The sequence below is a fragment of the Schistocerca serialis genome, chromosome 3 (genome assembly GCF_023864345.2).
Source record: "Schistocerca serialis cubense isolate TAMUIC-IGC-003099 chromosome 3, iqSchSeri2.2, whole genome shotgun sequence".
NCBI lineage: Eukaryota > Metazoa > Arthropoda > Insecta > Orthoptera > Acrididae > Schistocerca > Schistocerca serialis.
Window position 1 is genome coordinate 868,254,992 of NC_064640.1, and position 20,335 is coordinate 868,275,326.

The 20,335-nt window shown below is 35.6% G+C and overlaps 1 protein-coding gene across 1 annotated transcript in view; it reads left to right on the forward strand.

Annotated features, from left to right (window-relative positions):
- LOC126469605 (cuticlin-5) overlaps nucleotides 1-20,335 on the forward strand; it is a 324,544-nt gene that overhangs the window by 277,984 nt on the left and 26,225 nt on the right. Inside the window, exons 5-7 of the mRNA XM_050096728.1 lie at nucleotides 3,041-3,124; nucleotides 11,529-11,662; nucleotides 15,629-15,765. Of these exons, the coding sequence (XP_049952685.1) occupies nucleotides 3,041-3,124; nucleotides 11,529-11,662; nucleotides 15,629-15,765 (355 nt within the window). The remainder of the gene's footprint in view (nucleotides 1-3,040; nucleotides 3,125-11,528; nucleotides 11,663-15,628; nucleotides 15,766-20,335) is intronic.

Below are 20,335 nucleotides of genomic sequence, written 5' to 3' on the forward strand. Positions count from 1 at the left end.
AAGATCCCCACTTCATCCATGCAAACTCACTTAAATGTTGATAACCTGCCATTGTAGCAGCAGTAACTGATCTAACAACTGCTCCATACACTTGTTGTCTTAAATAGGCGTTGCTGACCAAAGCGCCACATTCTGCGTGTTTACAATCTCTGTATATATGCATGCCTATACCAGTTTCCTTGGCACTTCAGTGTATTTGGAAGGGTTTCAAAAGGGAGACAGGAAAAATTTCAGAAGATACAGACAGTATTGAAGTGTGTGATAATGGAAGCATGGTACATCAAGGTGATATAGTGGGATGAGAAATTCCGCCTTATGCAAGATACCTTTTTTTCTGCTTTGTTTCACCTATACATGTTTCAGCGCATTTGTGCTATTGTCAGTGGGTTTAACTGAACATGTTGAAACTTGTATGTGTGAAACAAAACAGAAAAAAATGTGTCTTGCATAAGGCAGAACTTCTCATTCCATTTTCATAGCAAGCACGGACAAAACAAGAAGAACTGCACCACAAGATGAAGGTGATATAATTGCTAATATCTTCATCAACCCTTCTTTGACAGCAGTGGATCAAATTGGTTGTAAAGGACTTATGACTAAAGCCATGAACCTTCTTCAAAAAGCAGTACAACACAAAATTTGTTAGATGCATATACCTTACCTTATAACCAATTAGATTGAGAAAGGTAATAAGCCAAATGAAAAATGAAGATTCCACTCTTGTGTCCTGCAGCAGATTTATTCTTGAAGTTCTCTGCCACATATTTAAGGAGTCCATAAAGCAAGGTATTATCCCTAATAGACTTAAATATATGATTGTTAAACCACTGTTCAAAAAAGGTGCTAAAGCTGAAGTTTCCAACTACTGGCCAATTTTATTGATAACAAGTTTTTCTAAAGTCCTAGGGAAACTTATGATCAAGAGAATGATGGATCATCTTAATAAACATAACATCCACAATAAAAGACTGTCTGGATTCCAAAAGGGATATTTCAACTGAACATGCGATTTTCTCACTTTTCAACCAACTCCTCAGATCAATAAGCAATAAAGTGTGACCAACTGGAATCTTCTATGATGCTTCAGCATTTGACTGTGTAGATCATGAAATTATACTTACAAAGGCTGAGCACTATGGCTTATATGGTAAAGTAGGGATGTTGCTCGAATCGTATCTAGTCTGCAGTGATTGGGACACTGTGAAATGTGGAGTATCACGGGGCTCAGTGCTTGGTCCCATACTTTCCCTAATTTTTATCAACGATCTGCCATGGTGTATGACACAAAAGCACACTTCAACCTATTTGCAGATGACACGACCATTATGATAGAGAAAGTACCAAACTGCAGTCTATAGAACCCTGCAGACATTATATTCAAAGAAGCTCTAGATTGGTTTCTTTCAAATGGTCTGTCCCTCAGTTTAATAAGGAGCAATTAATTCAGTTTCAAACAGCAAACAAGAAAATATTGAAATAAAATGTGCTGACAAAGAAATATTGAGAGTTGAGCCTTCCAGATTCCTAGGATTATACGTTAACAACTCTCTAAACCGGTCAGTTCATGTCATCAACCTATGTAACAGACTGCATTTGGCAACGTTTTCTATTCGTTCAATTTCATCTGTTTGTGACATGGAAACAATCAAAGCTGCATACTTAGATATTTCCATTCACTTATGACATGTGACGACATGCTCTGGGCAAACCAGTCATATGCAAATAAAGCTCTTATTGCACAGATGAGAGTTATCAGAATTATGGGTAGAGTGCACCATACATCCTCTGGCCGAAATTTATTCAAACAGTTGAGGATCCTTAGCCTGCCATGCCAATACAATTTTTCACTAATTTGGTTTGTGAACAATAATCATACAATTTACAGAGCAAACAGTGAATATCATGATCATGATACAAGAATTCTAAGACATTGCTTGTAATATGAACCAGCAGCATATCAGCCATAAAATAACAAAATAAGTAAGATGCAACTATTGTAGTATATACCATATTTGGTAAATACAATTTTTGTCATATTACTGTGCCTGATGTTTGCAAAAGCCATAATTATGATGGCTCCTTGCAAATAAAATTTAGATAAATAAATCAGAAGTATCTTCTTTTGAATCTGATATACCAATTTCAAGAATAATTTTAATTTCCCATTTGTTGTTTTTTAGTTCAGTGGCACTGGACATCAGCCTCTGCAGAATAGTATAAAAACAGAGACCAAGTTTTTACTGTTATACTTCCTTGTAAGTGTCATAACTGTGCAGCAGGAAAGGACTGGTTTGACACTTCAGTGCACAGAGTTCCTCAGCAAATCCAAAAATAGGACACTCCCCATTCATCACCCCTCTGCACATGGTATAAACATTGTAGTATATGTGATCAACATCGTCACTAATTCCCAAGGGGCACTGCTCCAATTCACATCCATCCCTAGACAACTTAATCACAACAGGAGTATACCTTACTCCACGCTCAAACTGAGCTTGTGGTTGCTTGCTGTTATTGTCTTCGGTTTTACAAGTCAGAGCAATTGTAGTTTACTTTGAAAGACATGGCCTTGTTATACTATAGTTATACACTCACATATAGCCCAAGATGTATCAGTCAGAAAGAGGATATTACCTTTTTTATGCTAGAAATAGAAAATAAATAAATAAACAGGAGATAATCATTGTGAAATTTCAAAAGATGTCATTTCAGTGAGTTGCCAACTACTATAACTTAAGTAACTGACAACACTGGTCAGTGTGCAGTTATAATCCTATAAAGTCTGCAGTTCACAGTCTTATGAGCCATGGTATTGCAATAATTGACCACTGCTCATGAATAATGGCATGTTGAGGATCTTAGTATGAACCTAACTCTCCTGTACACCATTTCAATGGTCAGTTGTTGCAATCAGTAAATGTGGTAGTTTGAGTGTATTCATCTAACTAAATATGTATCAGATGTAAATAATTTAGGAGTAAAGTTGAGTGTATGTATGTGTACTCTAACTCATTAAAGGAATCATCTATTTATTTTGCAGATATTGAAGCAGAGTGCCAAGACGAATACATGAAAATTCGAATTGGTTTCAATGGGTCATTCCATGGACTTCTTTACTCTTCTGGTAAGTTCTACATCACTGAAGCTTTTCAGTGATGGATGCTTAAAAATCCTAATGTGTTGTGAAATTTGGAAAATTGCATATAGAAATAACTGTTAAAAATCTCCTAAAGAAAACTTATATCCAGAATTAAATCAGCGAAGCAGTTTTTCACTCTAATCCCTTCTTCTGAGATTACACCAACCCTAATAACTACAAAATTCATTAATCCTCCAGCAGGTATGTCTGTTCATGGTACAAGAATGGTCACATAGTTCACTGAGTGCACTGATACTATGAATGTCAAAATATTAAATATTTTGTCTAATTCATACAAAAAATATGTTATCACCACAGTTGAAAAAACTAACAAATAGTATTACATATCTAATCCAGAAACATATATACACTGTTGATCACTTTCAATGCAGAAGAATGTTTCATTATTCAATGTGGATGTTAATGACATTTTTATAATAAATCTGAGCACCAAAATGATACAACTAAAAAGGACAACAAATCATGTTTCACTATCATACTGAATGTCTACTGAAACTGTGTTATAACAGTGTACATACAGACCATGTCCATGACTTAGTAATTTGAGAGAGGATAAGAGTTAGATCATAAGTCTTCTGAGTCTGCAGTTGCAAATTGACTCTTTTATTAATAGTCTTTCCCCTTCCATAAATAACAGTGTCCTCATTTCTTAAAAGAAGGCTCCTTCACTTGCTCAGATGTTGTCTGGTGTCTCTGAAGGAACAGCAAAATATTCTTAGGAATTCTTGAAATTTTGTCTCTTTCTGTTAGGTGTGGTTTCATGAGATCATAAGATAGGTTATTTAGAAAAATCCTTCTTGAGGCTCTATGATTTTATACATCTTAGTAACAAAGCATCTGATCATTGATACCTTCAAAAGATTACCACAAGTCATCTTCTCATTACACAAGACACAGAATATGTGCCACACATCTGGTTGCCTGAATCAACACTGTAATTTAACACAGTATCTGGCTTTTGAGAATCTTCATTGATAGTATCTGAATCATGCATAGTTGACATCAGAACCACCTTGTTGTTTTTTGGCACCTACAAAACCAATGTAATATCATTCTTATATCTGTATAGGGATGAATCAGGTACACAGTCTTCCTAAGGTAAGAATTCCAAGGGTATTTCTTGTTTATTGTGTCTCAGAGCCGCAATGCACGTAATCCTCATCTATAATAGTGACACAGCCAAGAGGCAACTTGAAAATCACACCACTCCATATTTTGGCTAATGATACAGCAACTTCTTGAGATGTTCAAGAAAGAATAGGCAGTCTCTGTGGCAAAATGGTTTTTTATTTATTTAATTTGTGATGTGTTTCACTCTCACAGGAGCATCATCAGACATCTGGGGGAAAGCAAGTTTCCTCAGTACAAATTTATGAGCCAGGAAGTGGCTTATTTATTTTATAAACTGAAGTTCAAAATTATGAAATTCCTGGCACATAAATTAATACTGAGGAAACTTGTTTTTCCCCTAAATGTCTGATGATGCTCCTGTGAGAGTGAAATGCATCACAAATTAAATAAATAAAAAACCATCTTGCAACCAAGACTGCATATTCTTTCTTGAGAGGCGACTTGTGTACCAACTGTTTATCATTATATTTCTACTATATTCCTTACATGACTCACTAGTCTGTGAACTGTCGCTGAGCTGAATTTGAGACTGCTTAAGGTCCTTCACACTGCTTTCCAGAATATACCTTGAGGCTGCTTGTGAAAACTGATTTTGCATCACAAAGTGCAAATAACTTAATGCCATATTAGGCAAGTTTGTTGGGAATATATTGTGCAAATCCGAAATGACCCTGAAAAGCCTGAAGTGTCTCATCAGTGGTTACAAACTCACTGAGATTTTATGTATTTTTGCAATTTGTCACAAACTCATCCAAAATTGAACGTATTGCAACCAGCTTATCAGATGTCCTAATCTTTTCTCTGGTTATTCTATCGTCAAAACAAATACAACATAGCAGGAAAAGGAATCACTTGTAGCTTACCACAGCTCTTGCTTTTTGAATCCTGATCCATGGCTATTCCACAGCTCCATTACATTTCTGAAGTTAGCTTTCTTCATTCTGGAAAGATAAGGTAAACCAATGAGTGTTGGTATCTGACTTCTCATTGTTTCTTTTTTATCTCTTCCTCCCTCATGATCAGAAGATTCTGGAATGAGATTTTCACTCTGCAGCAGAGTGTGCACCGATATGAAACTTCCTGGCAGATTAAAACTGTGTGCTGGACCGAGACACGAACTCAGGACCTTTGCCTTTCGTGGGCAAGTGCTCAGATGGCAGAGCACTTGCCTGCGAAAGGCAAAGGTTCCGAGTTCGAGTCTCGGTCTGGCACACAGTTTTAAACTGTCAGGAAGTTTCAGAAAATTCTGGTTTCAGCTGAATGTATTTGTTTGTATATTTTACAATGTTATCAATCATTTCCATGCTTACTGAATCCCTAAATGCTGGCAATAGCCTTGGGTCCTGGAAAAGATATTACAATATTTTTATTTCTCACTTTGCTTTTGCCTGATTGACAGCTATTACGTTCATTTCAATCCACTTCATCCTCTTGTTCACTTCCAGTGTCATAGTCACTCTGAGTAGTTACCCCCTCTTCCTATCAATATCATCATCCAACATACCACCAATATCTTTCACAAAACCTGTATCTTCATTCACAAGCCACTTGAATGCTCCATTAGTTAAACATTCTATTGCCCTAAAATAAAAAATCTAATGAACACAAGTCATAGGAATAATGTAACAAAAATGAAACATTGTGTTTGAGGAAGAAATTACTTACATGACTTGTTGCATGGCCCACTGAGTGTGCCAGATTTGACAACAGTACACAAAATTTTCTGTTGAGGAAATTATTTAGCACTGAGAATTACTAAACTGCACACAACAATAGTCATTACACTAAGAAAAGAATAGCTAGAATTTCAAATGTCTCCAGTGTTACCAACATGATGAATACTGTATTTATTTAAGTTTGGCACACTCTGTGTGCTGGCATGCCTGCGCTAGAGTTAAAAAGTGAGGGTAATTTGAATTTTACATTTATCATTCCTGTCTTACAAACCCCCCTCATATTGTGCAGAATGGTACTAGGACCACTTGTATTGTTAGATGACTTTGTTAAGTGGAGATTATATAAGATATATAATTTCTGCACTTGCAGGGTGATTGCTAAGCACAGTGACCTCATGCAGTAGATGAAATATAAGCTACAACATATTACAATCTGCTCAATAAGGGACCATGAATTGACCTGTAATTTAAGCTGCGGCTATCTCAAGTTGATTCAACGCAGGAAAACTGTAACGAAAATCATTGGGAAGCTGAAACTTTTATTGACCATTCAAATTATTCCTAGACAGAAATTTGAAGCAAAGACTGAAATTATTTTTTATGTTGGCTTGTGGTTATTTACACCACAGTTCACTGAAAATTATCATTTATTACTAGCAAAAACAAATGATAAAACTTAAATATCCTGGCAAATAAATCCAATTCCAAGACCTTCTAGAAATATTTTAAATGCTGTTATTGTGGGACAAATATTTTATTAACTCAAGCTGCATTATTCCAGAAGATCATTTTGCAAGACACTAAGAAGTAAAAGTATGTAAAATATGCTAATATTTTTGTTTGGATGTTTGCATGATACATAGAATCTATATTAAGAGGTTCATTTTAAATTACTGCTAATATAGAGGGATTGAGGAAGACGGTTGCCATGAACTACTGCTAGAAAATATTTCAGCTTTTACTCAAGTAATCAGGGAAAACCATATAAAACTGAAGGGTTGTCAGAGCAGGTAATAGTCTTACATCCTCATTATAGGAACAATATTTCCTTAAATTTTAGTAATTTTCAGTAATGAAAAAGATAGTTAAAGGGATACTTACAGTTATCCCAGAGATTAGAAGAAGTTTGTCAAGATAAAGGCCTTCAATTTGGGCTTGAAAGTATGCTGTTAGTCACGGAATACTTCTAATTCTTGCAAAAGCCTATTGGAAATGTATACTGTAGAGTGAAATACAATTTTATGAATAGTATCTATGACATTTTTCCCACACTGATTTTATTTTTGGGACTCATGTTCACAAGTCTGAAATTGATAAAGAGTAGCCCACAGGAGGATCCTTAACTAACACCACAGTTATCCATCAGAATGTGCTTTTGGATTTAAAATATCCTTTGTAATTGAATTCTATTGTCTCTGGTTGTTCCTCCCTATTACATCAATGGATAAAAGTACCCAAAGTAAACCAGCTTAAATGTGTTACATATGTTCACAGTATACAATAATCAGACTGCAAGGGTTGCTGTTTTCAACTTCTGCAGAAAATCATGAGTACATACATTTCATGATAGGCTGAGAGGTATTATTGAATACAAATTGGCTAAAATTGTTCCCTATGATTGTCTAATATGAGCAAGTGTTCCATATCTAATGGCTATGTTGTTATTGGGTCATGAAACTATAACCTTTCATTTTATCTTCCTTTCATCCATGACAAATCCCTATTTGCCCACAGTCCTATAAATATGATACCATCCACTTCACTGATTATGCCACCATTGTCAGGGAGTATAATGCCATACCCAACAGCATTATGTGTGTGGAATTGAATTATTGAATTCTTATGTAATTAAAAGTCACCCTATTATAGTTATGAATTAGGAACTGATTTGCGTTGTTATTCTGCTCTTGACCTGAGTGTTGAACAAGTATACTTGGGTAAATGACTAATAAAACAACTTTTGAGTATCCAGTTAATGTAGTTGTACATCATTAATGTTTATTTGGAAAACATGGTCCAATTATAGAATGATGAGCAACATCAAAAGTTAGACTGCCTTAATCAGATGCAAGTTTGACAGCATAAAATAACAATTTACTTCCTTGTGCACAAATCAGAGTCAAATTAATTGAATGTCTTTGATATAATTCCATAATTCCATATTTATTGAGCAGTACATCATCAGCTACACAGCCAAAGCTCAAAATGCATGAAGGAAAGGGAAACTATGGCTGTAATTTTTTTTTATCAAGGTCTTCTTTTGTTTCATTCAAAAAGAAACAAGCTTAGTAACTGTTGAGCCATTCCTGATGTCACATTGCCAGTCTCAGCTACTACATTATACATTACCTTCTAAAAATATTCAAGATCACATAAACGGCCATCAGTAGTTAGTTTAATTTAATCCCTTGTCTCATCAGCGAGATTTTAAAGACGTGCCTGAAAAGTTAATACCTAACCTTTGGGTTGGTGCACAAGTTTGCAGATAACAGAGACTTTAGTCATCAGTAATATATTCTCCTTCACTATTTACAACAGTCTGCCAATGCTGTGGTAACTTTTCAATTCCATGACTAGATATCACTTGGTTTTGTGGCAAGAAAGTTTTTGAGCCTTGTTCAAAGTGCACGTTAATCTCGAAAGGAAGTTCCTATAAGGTTGTTTGATAGAGAGCAGAAAGGATAAAAATTTGAGGGTGCAAGATCAGATGCATAAGGTGGGTGCAGAATGACTTCTCAACCCAGCTCCTCTAGCAGAATGCAGGTGGCATTATTGTGGAGTAGCATTGCTTCATGCAGTCTTTCTGGTCATTGTTTGTGGATTGTGTCTGCAAGTTGTCTCAGTTGTTGAAAATAAATGTCAGCAGTGATGGTTACACCTCAGGGAAGCAATTCATAGTACACCACACCATCACTGTTCCACCAGAGACATAACATAATCTGTATCTTGAAGTTTTCCCGGCGTATTGATTGGTCCATCATATTTTGGGCTTGCAGCCAGATCACGTTGACATCTTGGAACGATATTTCGGCTAACAAACATGCCGCCATCTTCAGATGAGTACGAGACTGAGGATTACTGGTGCGCGTCGTTCTATATATACCGAAAATTGGCACGGCGGCGCCTGCGCAGCGGAGAAGGCTAATACCATCCCCCCTATCTAATTTGGCACACTCTGCAGCAGAAGCGGGCCATGCATGCGTAGTGGTGTACCTACATTTGCGCTATCCATCGTAAAGCGCCTTCGCGCAGCTGAGGCGCGGTAGTCAAAGTATAAAATCAATTTTCGTCAGCCGTCGCACTAGATGCAGACCCATGTCTCTGTGAAGCCAATTTTCGGTATATATAGAACGGTGCGCACCAGTAATCCTCAGTCTTGTACTCACCTGAAGATGGCTGCATGTTTGTTAGCCGAAATATCGTGCCAAGATGTCAACGTGATCCGGCTGCAAGCCCGAAATATGATGGACCAATAACATAATCTTTTTGGATGGCTGCTCTGTTTGGGCTCAACCATTCCTTTATTTTCCTTATGTTAGCATAAACACACAATTTATCATCATCAGTAATGATACAGGATAGGAGTAGTCAGTGTTGTTCATAAGCCAATTCATGACAAGCAAGCAGGGACCTGCTGATTTATGTGATTTTGGCTTTCATGCAGTACTCATACACTTATTTTTGAACCATCCCCATTGCATGCCGATGTCTCATGATGATGGAATGATTGCAGTTTATCACTTTTTCCAGTTTTCAAGTACACTGATGTGCATGATTCCGGTTAATGCCTTTAAATGATCTTCATCAAATCCCGAAGGTCTTCCTGAACATGGAGAGTCACTAACACCAAAACAATCCTCCTTAAAATGAGAACATGATTTTTGCTGTGCATTACCCCCACACACAGCACAAATGCTTGTGGCTACCTCCACCACTGCCACCCCTCTATTGTACTTGAGCAGAAGAATATGTTGGAAATGTTCCAATTTCTCCACTTACACTTCATTTTCTAGCATATACAAGTCCACTCAGTATCTCCAAATAACAAAATGACAATATGTAAACTCAAATTGCAACAGTGTACTAAAAATGAAAAATATCAATCTATAAATAAACCCATAGCAACCAAAATACTAACATGCAAAACAAAAACTCTAAAAACTTATGCCACAACCTAATAAATTAAGTACCCTTAGTAATATAGAGTGTACAAACCTTTATTGTCTTATCACTTATATCTGATCATAGTTGACACAGGATTCTACTTTAATTTGTCATTCAAGGGGCCTTAGAACTGGAGTTTAATCTGGTATTGGCTGTGTCTAATATGAGTTGGTCCAGACCCTTTATTTTTTGTGTCAACACCAAAAATTACAGCACAATAACAAGACTTTGAGTGATACTGGTGTATCATATAATTTGGTCAAAACAAAAGCAAAGCAAGAACAGTATCTTGTTGAAACCGCAGCATTTGTCATTTTGTCTGATTTTTCTTCATGGAAGAAATGTGGTTACATACATCCACATCAATTATTAAATAGTCTAACAATCTGGAAACATGTGGACATTGGTCTATCATATTTTTAGAAAATTATCTGTTGTAAACATAGTATCTTGAAATTAGTGTTTACTTACATATACAGGTGACTCTCCTAAGAATAATCAGGCACATTTTCAACAGATATTTGCAATTTCTTTTTTTGTAATGTTTAGCTGGAGTCATCTATACAAATACTGCTCAACACATATTTTACGTGACACTCAGTATCAACAGAAGAGTTGTTTGTTTCCCGTCACAAACAAAATTATTTTTAAAATAGAATTTTATGTGCCCATTCCATAGAGTAGTCCCATATTAAACTAGTGTGATATTTATGCTATCAATGTGTATTAACAGTGACAATAAAATAAGAACAATAAGCAGTATTTCAGCCTCAACAGAGCATCACTGCTACATGGCTGTAGCAGTCAGTACAGGCTAGGGCAGTGTTATTACTGTTGAAGTACTGGTTACTCTTTGTATTTTACTGACCCTGTCAGTACACATCACTAGATAAAATACTGCTCTAACAAAGAGGCACATAAAATTCCACTTTAAAAATCATTTTGTTTGTAATGGGATTCACTTTGTTTGTCATGGAAAACAAACACTTTCCATTGACACTGAACATCGTATGAAAGACGTATATCTTTTGGCTGATTCCAACTAAACATTAAAAAAATATAAATAAATAAATAAAATAAAATAAAATTGAAAATATCTACCAAAACACAAGAGAAAATGTGTTTGATGACTCTTAGGAGAGACACCCAGTACAGTTTGTTTTGGCTACTGATTATGTCCTATTCATAGTTCAGCGAAGGAATATAGGAATACTCATTGGTGTACCAGCACTAAATCAACATTTTAACTTATTACATGTATAATTATCTGTCTGGGCTGCATGTATACAAGCAAAAGCTACAAAAATGTAAATCACTTTAATGTAATAGTGATAAAGTAATAATTAATGCCATTTCATTAATATATTTAAATCCAAGTGCTTGGATTCTGTTGACAGGGTATGCAGATGACCGGGACTGTGTTTACATAAATGGTACTGGCAGAGATTATTATGAATTCTATATTCAGCTTAATCGATGTGGTACCCTTGGAAAGAATTCACATCACGAAGATAGTCGAAAAATACCTACTGTAAGTGTGTTTTACTTTCCTTTCTTGAAAAGTTATCCTTACTTTTTTCAGCATTGTAATTAGATGTCTGCTTCTCAATCACTGATTTGACATTCTGCATTCTGAAAGAATGGGTGACCTCGACCTATCAAAATTATTTGGAATAATAATTGACTGTATTTTGTTAATGATGTAGGATATCATTCCACAGACAATGTAAAATAAACTATCCCTTCCAAATCCTCACTTAATTTTCTTTGCCTCATGGAAAGCAAAATATTTACATGCCCTTCAAATGTAATTCATGTTTTCTGTACTGTGGAAGAAATTGTGCAATTCATTTCTCACAGCCAAATAAATCAAACGTAACAAGAAATGGTACACATACATAATTCATTATTGCCTTGGAGGGCTATTTGCCACATAATAAAAGCACTGCTGTTCATACAGATCAGAGATTTTGTGTTAGGTAGCAAAGATAAGCCCAGAATAATTTCTTCTAGTTACAGTGTCATGGGCTGTCAAAATGAATATGATCTACTGGACTTCCATATCCCTTAAATCTTCAATTTGCAACTGTGCTTGGGCATCATGATAAAATAATAAATTTTTCTGAGATAGCCTGTTTTTTTCTGCTGTTATGTCAAATGACTGAAATTGCAAACTAGTGAAGTGTGAACAGGAAAGATGTTGCAAAAAAAACTGCAGTCTATGAGATTACGGTCAAAAGATCTCAGCTTAGTAATGAAAGACAGGGTTTTTATAGAAAAAAATTGCTTTCTCTGTGTGGGAAAAGGCAAAAGACAGAGGGTGTGCCAGCAATTCATACTTCAAATCCCTTCATCATTTATTACTGAAGAATCTTTGTGGGCAGGTGCATTATCTCTTTTTTTTTTCTTTAAAATAATTTGGCCATTGTCTTGAATATATCTTTTTTTTTAATCCAGTTGATCCAGAAGATTTGTTTTATTGTTTTACCTTTTTGCAAGGCAAGCAATAAGACAATCCCTTTTGCATATCAGTAAAGGTGTGTGATTCAGTGGCTTACTGATCCATTGTCAGACTACAAATCTAAAGGTCGAGAGATTAGTACTTAGTCAGTCCAAGCCTTTTTAATATTGTTTCACGTCTGGCAATGATTTGCCTATGTAAACTATGCCAAGTTGCACTGTGGGTTGGAATCCACATGTAACTGCAAGTACTTCTATAACTATGTGTATAAGTCTTTTCTAAGCTTAGAGGCAGGCAAGGAAATCACAGTAAAACACTGTGGTGTTCAAAACAAGGTTTTAAACTATACTGCAAATAAAATTTTCATCTAACCCTTGTATTTATTTATTTATTTATTTATTCATTCATTCATTCATTCATTCATTCATTCTGAGTTCCATTCATCCATATGTGAACATGTCATTGGATACAGACTGAGGCAAAATTTAAAAACTATTGTTGTTCATAAGTACATAGAACTTATAATTTGGATGGTCTGAACAATATAATAATATCACATAGAAGAAGGTGTAATTAGATGAATGACGAACACTAACTTCACTTAACGAAGGTTTATTCAGCAGTTGCACATGCAAGAGCATGGAACAAACTGCCTCCAGCCAGAACACATACAGTATATATACTGCTACAGAACATTCCAGTACAATGATGCTTGACGTTTGTGGATACTTCTAGAATGTACTCAAACTGAATATAGAAATTAAAATTGTACAGTCCAGGTGAGCTTCGAACTCACGACCCTCCAGGCAACAGTTTAGTATCATGACCACTACACCATGATGCTACTCAGCTTCTTATGTGACAATATGAATAACAGAAACTTATTAATAGTTCAAATGTAATGTAACATATAAGCTACCATACATTATTTCACTAAAAATATACAGATATACATAAGTTTGAGTGTAAGTTATGTTGTACATAAACAAAGAATGATGACTCTGTCACATAGGCCACAAAAATAGATTTAAGCCTACTAAGGAGATATGCATTGTGCCTAATAAATTTGTCTATGGAGAAACAAAGCAGTCTTAGTTGCAGGGTTATAATAATTAAATTAATAATAATTACAACCCTGCATTCAAGACTGTTTGTCATTTTCCATCTTATAATGGGAATGGTATAGCAACTGGTAATATACAATAAAGAAACAAACAGTTTTGGTTGCAGGGTTGCAGTTATTAAATAAATAATAATTACACGTCTTCAACCAAGAGTTGTATATTACTGGTTGGTGTACCATCCCTGTTACGAGCTGGAAAAGTTTTATGTTCTTCGATACTATAATAAGATCCATCTAGAAGTAACTGCCTTAGTTTTACTTTAAACTTCAGCATATTTCCAACCAGATCTTTAATTTTTAATGGGAGGGCATTAAAAATATTGGTGCCACTGTACAGAACCCTCTTTTGCACCATGATCTTTTCCTTTTTTAGATCATAGTGACTATCCAGTTTCCTCCAGGTGTTATAATTATGGTGTGAACTGTTGGTTTTGAGTTAAGTTGTTATTTGTAGGAACAAAGCATATCAGGGAAGAATATATTGAGTATTTGTGAAGCCTGGAAGGTCTCTAAACAGACTGCTTCATGAGTGCCTCAGATGAACTCCAAACAAAATTGTTATGACATGCTTTTGTGCAGAGTACACTTTTTTTGATGGTGGTTAATTTCCCCAGAATGCTATACCATAGGCAATAAGCATATGAAAATAGCCAAAGTACACTGTTTTTGTTGTGCTCTTCTCCATAGTGTCACATGTGATTCTCAAGGCAAATGTTGCAGTGCTTAATCTTTCACACATATCTTGAATATGGTAGATCCATTTCAGTTTGCTCTCTATATGCAGACCCAAAATCTTGGAGGGGTCAACCTTTAAAATTTTGTATTCACTCATTTTTAGAATTATTTCATCTGTGACATTAATATTACAGGAGAAGTGAATGTAATTTGCCTGTTTTAGATTTACTGAAAGACCATTAATGTTAAACCAGAAACTTCCTGGCAGATTAAAACTGTGTGCCCGACCGAGACTCGAACTCGGGACCTTTCCCTTTCACGGGCAAGTGCTCTACCAACTGAGCTACCGAAGCACGACTCACGCCCGGTACTCACAGCTCTGCTTCTGCCAGTACCTCGGCTCCTACCCGCAAAAGGCAAAGGTCCCAAGTTCGAGTCTTGGTCGGGCACACAGTTTTAATCTGCCAGGAAGTTTCATATCAGCGCACACTCCGCTGCAGAGTGAAAATCTCATTCTGGCTTCTAATGTTAAACCAGTTTACCACTTTTGCAAATGCATTATTTACTATCTCACCTAATATATTTTGTGAAGGACTATTAATGGATACAGTGGTGTCGTTGGCAAACATGGTGACTTTTCCATGTTTTGTATATAGTGGCAAATCATTTATAAATATTAGAAAGAGAGAGAGAAAGAGAAAATATGCTGTTTTAGTAATCCATATTCTTATAACTGTCAGCTGTCAATACTGCATACATCAAGAGGCACAAATGACCATGTCAATAGACATAGGTACTTGTATTTCCCCATAATTACCACCACCACCACCATCATCATCATTGTATTTCATCTAATAACACATTTGATAAGTTTAAAATGCTACTACTCTCTTTCTTCTTTTATTTTAAAGCTAATAGTGTTTTATACACATTTTTGTGAAAACATTTTAATTATTCTATTGTATATTGATGCATAATGACATTATAATTTTAAATACCGGTAGCTTGCTCCAGTACAAAAAATGGAATTGGAAGGATGAAATAATTCTGTTTAAAATTATTGGGGAATGATACATATATTTTATTATCTTTCTTCCTCTTTCCTCTTCTGAGAACCTTCAAATAAGTGATTTACAGAATCATATTTTTATTCTGTGCCATTAATTATAAAATTTTCTGTGTGTTAGCATTGTTGCCTACAGCCAGATGTAATGTTTTAATTTCAAATTCCTCCACAGAAAAATTTCATGTGGAATACCGTAACTGTGCAGTACAACCCTCTCATTGAGGAAGAATGGGATGAGCATTTCAAAGTTACTTGTGAATATGGCTATGACTTCTGGAAAACTGTCACATTCCCCTTTCTTGATGTTGAGTGAGTAAAAATATTTTGTACAAACTAGCAAGTAAATAAAAATTACTTATTTACATTTTATTGTAACAGGTATACATAAATTGAAATTAAAAAGTTTATCATTTTATGACTTATTTGCCAAAAAGTGTTTTGTTAGATTCATCATTTCAGAATTTTAACATTCAGAATATGACATCACTACAGTTTTCTACAAACATTGTTCTTTGACCACAAAATGTAGGACATGACATTAAAATGAGGTAATATTCTAGGAGAAAAGTTTTTAAGCTGTCCATTACTAGTGCTTGTGAAAGAGATGCACAAGCACAGGGTCTTCCAAACCTAGATACAGAATTATACGGATGGTAGAGGATACTGAGATAAGGAACCAGTGGTTTAAAATGAATGTTTCAGATGGTATGAGGGTTTGAATGAGCAGCGCATGTGAGGCACATGTTTTGCAATGAACAACAGCCTGCTGTGTCCATGTTGATGGTGTTGGTGGTGCTATTTGAAAAATAGTTCTCAGTAATCTGTGGTGTGTCCACAGTGAAGTATACCAATGTTTACAATACTTGACTAGTTGTCTAAAATAGAAAATTACTCATTACAAGAATCTTGAGACATGAATTTAATGTATGATCCAATAAGATGTAGTGCCTAGAAAGTGATGCTGGTTCATTCAAGACAAAGAGATCTCAATAAAGAATTGTTCACACAGTAGATTTTGAGGGGATGGTGTTAATTATGAGGGAGGAGATTCATTAACAAGTACCCATAGCTTGAGCATGAAATGCATACTTTTAAGACTACAGTGTTCAGTGTTCTGTTGGAACAACAATTGCACCCCAGCCATTAAAAAAAAATATGTGTAAGCAAAAGAGCCAAATGACTTTGAACCCCGAGTTTAGTTCTGTAAGTGGGTTAAGTTGTAATGCATTTTTGAGACTGCTGACTAACACTTTGAACAGCTGCTGTGTGCTAACATTGTTGCTGTAAGCTATAACTTGTTTATAGAGGGTGTCCATAAGTCAAGTTCCAGTTTCAAAATGCAGCAGAAAGAGAAGCACTGCTCAGAATGACATCAAATTTGAACAGTATATTATTGACACAGGGGGAAACATCACAGAAAAAAAGTAACAAAAAATTTACCAGTAGTTGGAGCTTTAAGGTTTTTAATGCAAATGGGGTCGACTACGAATGACAGATGAATTGCAATAATGGCTATGATTTCAGTTGCTCATTATACCATCCATACCGTTCAATATGCATGTCTGCACAGGTTCACCAGTCAACAACTGTTGCACTGTTAGTTAGGTACGCCCATCCACCATGGTGTGACCACATTGGACGAGAAAAATCAGTTTTCAATGGTCCTGAGACTAAAAACTGCATAAAAAGAAAAATGACATCAGTTTGTAGTTGTTGTGAGATGGCGCAAGACATGTTTAATATCCTGTCCACCATTTTCTACCACAGGTTGAAATCAAGAAACAGCGTGTTCCACAACAGAATGGAGTGTCTCAGGAGTCATGTTCAGAATGCAATGCACAGTGCATGCCTTCATTTCAGCTATGTTCATAACTGGAGCACTAATCACAAAATCTTTTGGATAATCCCACAGCCAGGAGTCGCACAGATAAAGGTCAGGTGATCTGGGTGGCCAGGCTGTAGGGAAATGAGAGCTGATAATTCTAGCATTTCCATAATTCCTCTGCAGAAGCCACTTCACTGGCTGAGTAATGTGTGGAGGAGTGCCATTTTGCATAAAAATTATCCTACCAACACATCCATACTGTTGAAGGGTTGGAATGATGGTGTACAAGAGACTCTCATAGTGTTTACCAGTGACAGCATAGGTAACAGGACCCACAGGACTAATATCCTCGAAAAAATATGGCCCTACGATAAATGGTATTGGCAACTTGCACCACACAGTCACCTTTGCAGAATGAAGTGGTACTGGTTGCTGTGCTTGTGGATTTTATATTGGCCATATGTGCAATTCTGCATATTGATATGTCCTTGAAGATGGAGATGGAAATTGGCTTTGTCTGCCCACAGGAAGTTCCATGGCTACTCATTGTCCACTTTTATGCAGGCAAGAAATTCCAGCGTTAACATTTGTCTTGCTGACAGGTAAGCAGAAAACAGCCCCTGAACATGGGTGATTTTGTATGGATAGCAATGCAGGATGTTTTTTAGGTTTTTTTATGTACCTCTCACTGCATGTTTGCACACTATTGCTTGACCCCTTCTGCAATGCTGTAGATATATCTTAAGAGATGTTGGATCAAATGTTTCCTCCCTCTGCCACATTGGACTTTTCGAATTTTGTAATAAAAACATTGGACCAGTGCCTTTGCTCATACACTTGATTGTCTGGAACTTCTGCAGGGATACTGATGTACAGTCAATGTTCTTGAAAGGAGCTTTCCCAACAGGGCATGATCACTCATGGAGACAGTCATGTTGAGTGTGTCACACACACACTCAAGAACAGCCAAGTGCAGCGTTTCTGTTAGTGTGCATATTGTGACGCTTACAGTGCCATCTGCCAGTCAAATCTTTGATAATTTCCTTACTTTCCCATGACATTTCCCCCTGCATCAGTAATACGCTGTTCAAATTTGACTTCATTCTGAACAGCAGTTCTCTTCCTTTAGCATTTTGAAACTGGAACTTTAATTATGGACATCCTGTACCAATAAAAAACTAAATACTAATCCCTGTATGCTAGTTCCTCTAGTATCTGTATCATTTTGCTCTAAAGATTTGGGACAACCTGCATGCGGCTAAAGTGAATTATACCTCAAGTAATATTTCTTGAACTGAAAGAGTGCCAAAGTAATTGAGGGAAGTCTATGGAAGAAATAAATGCTATAGTTTTATGTTGCAACAGGAAAAATACTGAGCAACAACTGTAGCAGGAGATACTGGAGAATGGCTTGCAGATGCCATGTTGTTGGGTGCATTGTCAAAGTTAGTGTCAACAAGCTGTGTTGTACACAAGCAAATATTAGGTGAGAGGGGAACAAATGAATTCTTGTAACATGGAAAGCAGTTCACAGGAAGTAAAGAAAATAGGCAAAAAGAGCAATGGTGGCTGAGCAGACAAAGTTAGTTAAAAATTGAGGATTGTTACAATCACTGATGTTCTACCTCCATTTCCATTTCTTCATTTCTCCCACTTTTTGCACTTGATTTTCATGTTTATAGTTATGTTTTATTTTAGATTTTGTTACTCTGTTCTTTAATAGAAATTATTACAGTGAAATTAATGTGAAATGTGAATCACTGCACTATTTATAATATGTCTTAATAACAATGTCTCCAGCATATACATAAGATGGATTAAGCCATAGTGAGTGTCTATAGAACTTTGGAAAAGGATTGTCCCATATTTCTGACAACCACTGATGTCTCCCACTTAATATTATTAAGTTCATTTCCTCTTATAGTAGGCATCCCACTTGAAGCATTACCTTATTTACCTGTGCTAATTTGCCATCAGTAGTTGCACCTCTGTTGGATTAGCTGAAAAGTAATTGACAAAAGTAAGCTATTTCAAATGATGTTGTCCACACCAGGTTTACCACCCAAAACACTTTAATTTCTCTTTGATGTTAAATAACCCACTGTTTATGATCAGATAGTTTCATTTACTGTAATTTATGCATGGATAGAAAGTAAGTTACATACTACACTCTGTTGATGTCCTATAATGTGATTGTTAAAGTGCAGTAATGTAACACTGAAGTGACCCAAAAGTTTAAGTGGAGAAAATAAATCATTAACACATTCTCTAATTACATTGTCCTTCAAGTATAACCGTCATATCAGTATGAAAAATGATGTGCAAGTAAGTATAATTTAGGAATAATACAGTTCAGAGTCCAAGCCTGTTGTCACAGTAAGCATTATTGAAAATTAGCACAGTTAATAAAGTTAATTAAAAGCAGTCACTGAATAAACTCTCGGACACAAATTCTAGATAACTTGGGATACATTTTCAATTTGTATTCTGTACTAAATCATCTCGAGTACATTGTCCAGTAATTTTGGATGCAGATCTTATTCATTTCATAACCTTCCACAAACAGACTGAAATGGCTTCCAGCAGCCTCTCTTTTATAAGATAAGTTGACAATAATTAAAACTACTTTCAGTTGTTGTTTTCCAATGTCTTTTTACAACTTACACTTAAAGATTTCTGTTTCCAAATAACTGAATAGAGGAATAACATTTGTTTGGCTGAGGACTTTTTGGTAAAACAATAACTACTGTTGGAGTATGCTGTCTAGTTTGCCAAAATATGGGATTCTACTTCAGTAACAACATTTTTGATAAGAATGATAATTATTCTGAAACTAAATCAATGTGGAAGTTGCTAACATATTTCCAGCATTAGCTGTATAGATATTATAAATATTTATGTGTTTTTTCTACTTTATCCAAAAGTTAGTGATTGGGTATATGTTTACATATGAACAATGATAATGAAGTTTGAAATTACTAGTATTTGTAATTATTATGGTTTTTAGGTAAAATAATCATAGTGATGAGTTCCATTTTTGGAACTGTACATGTG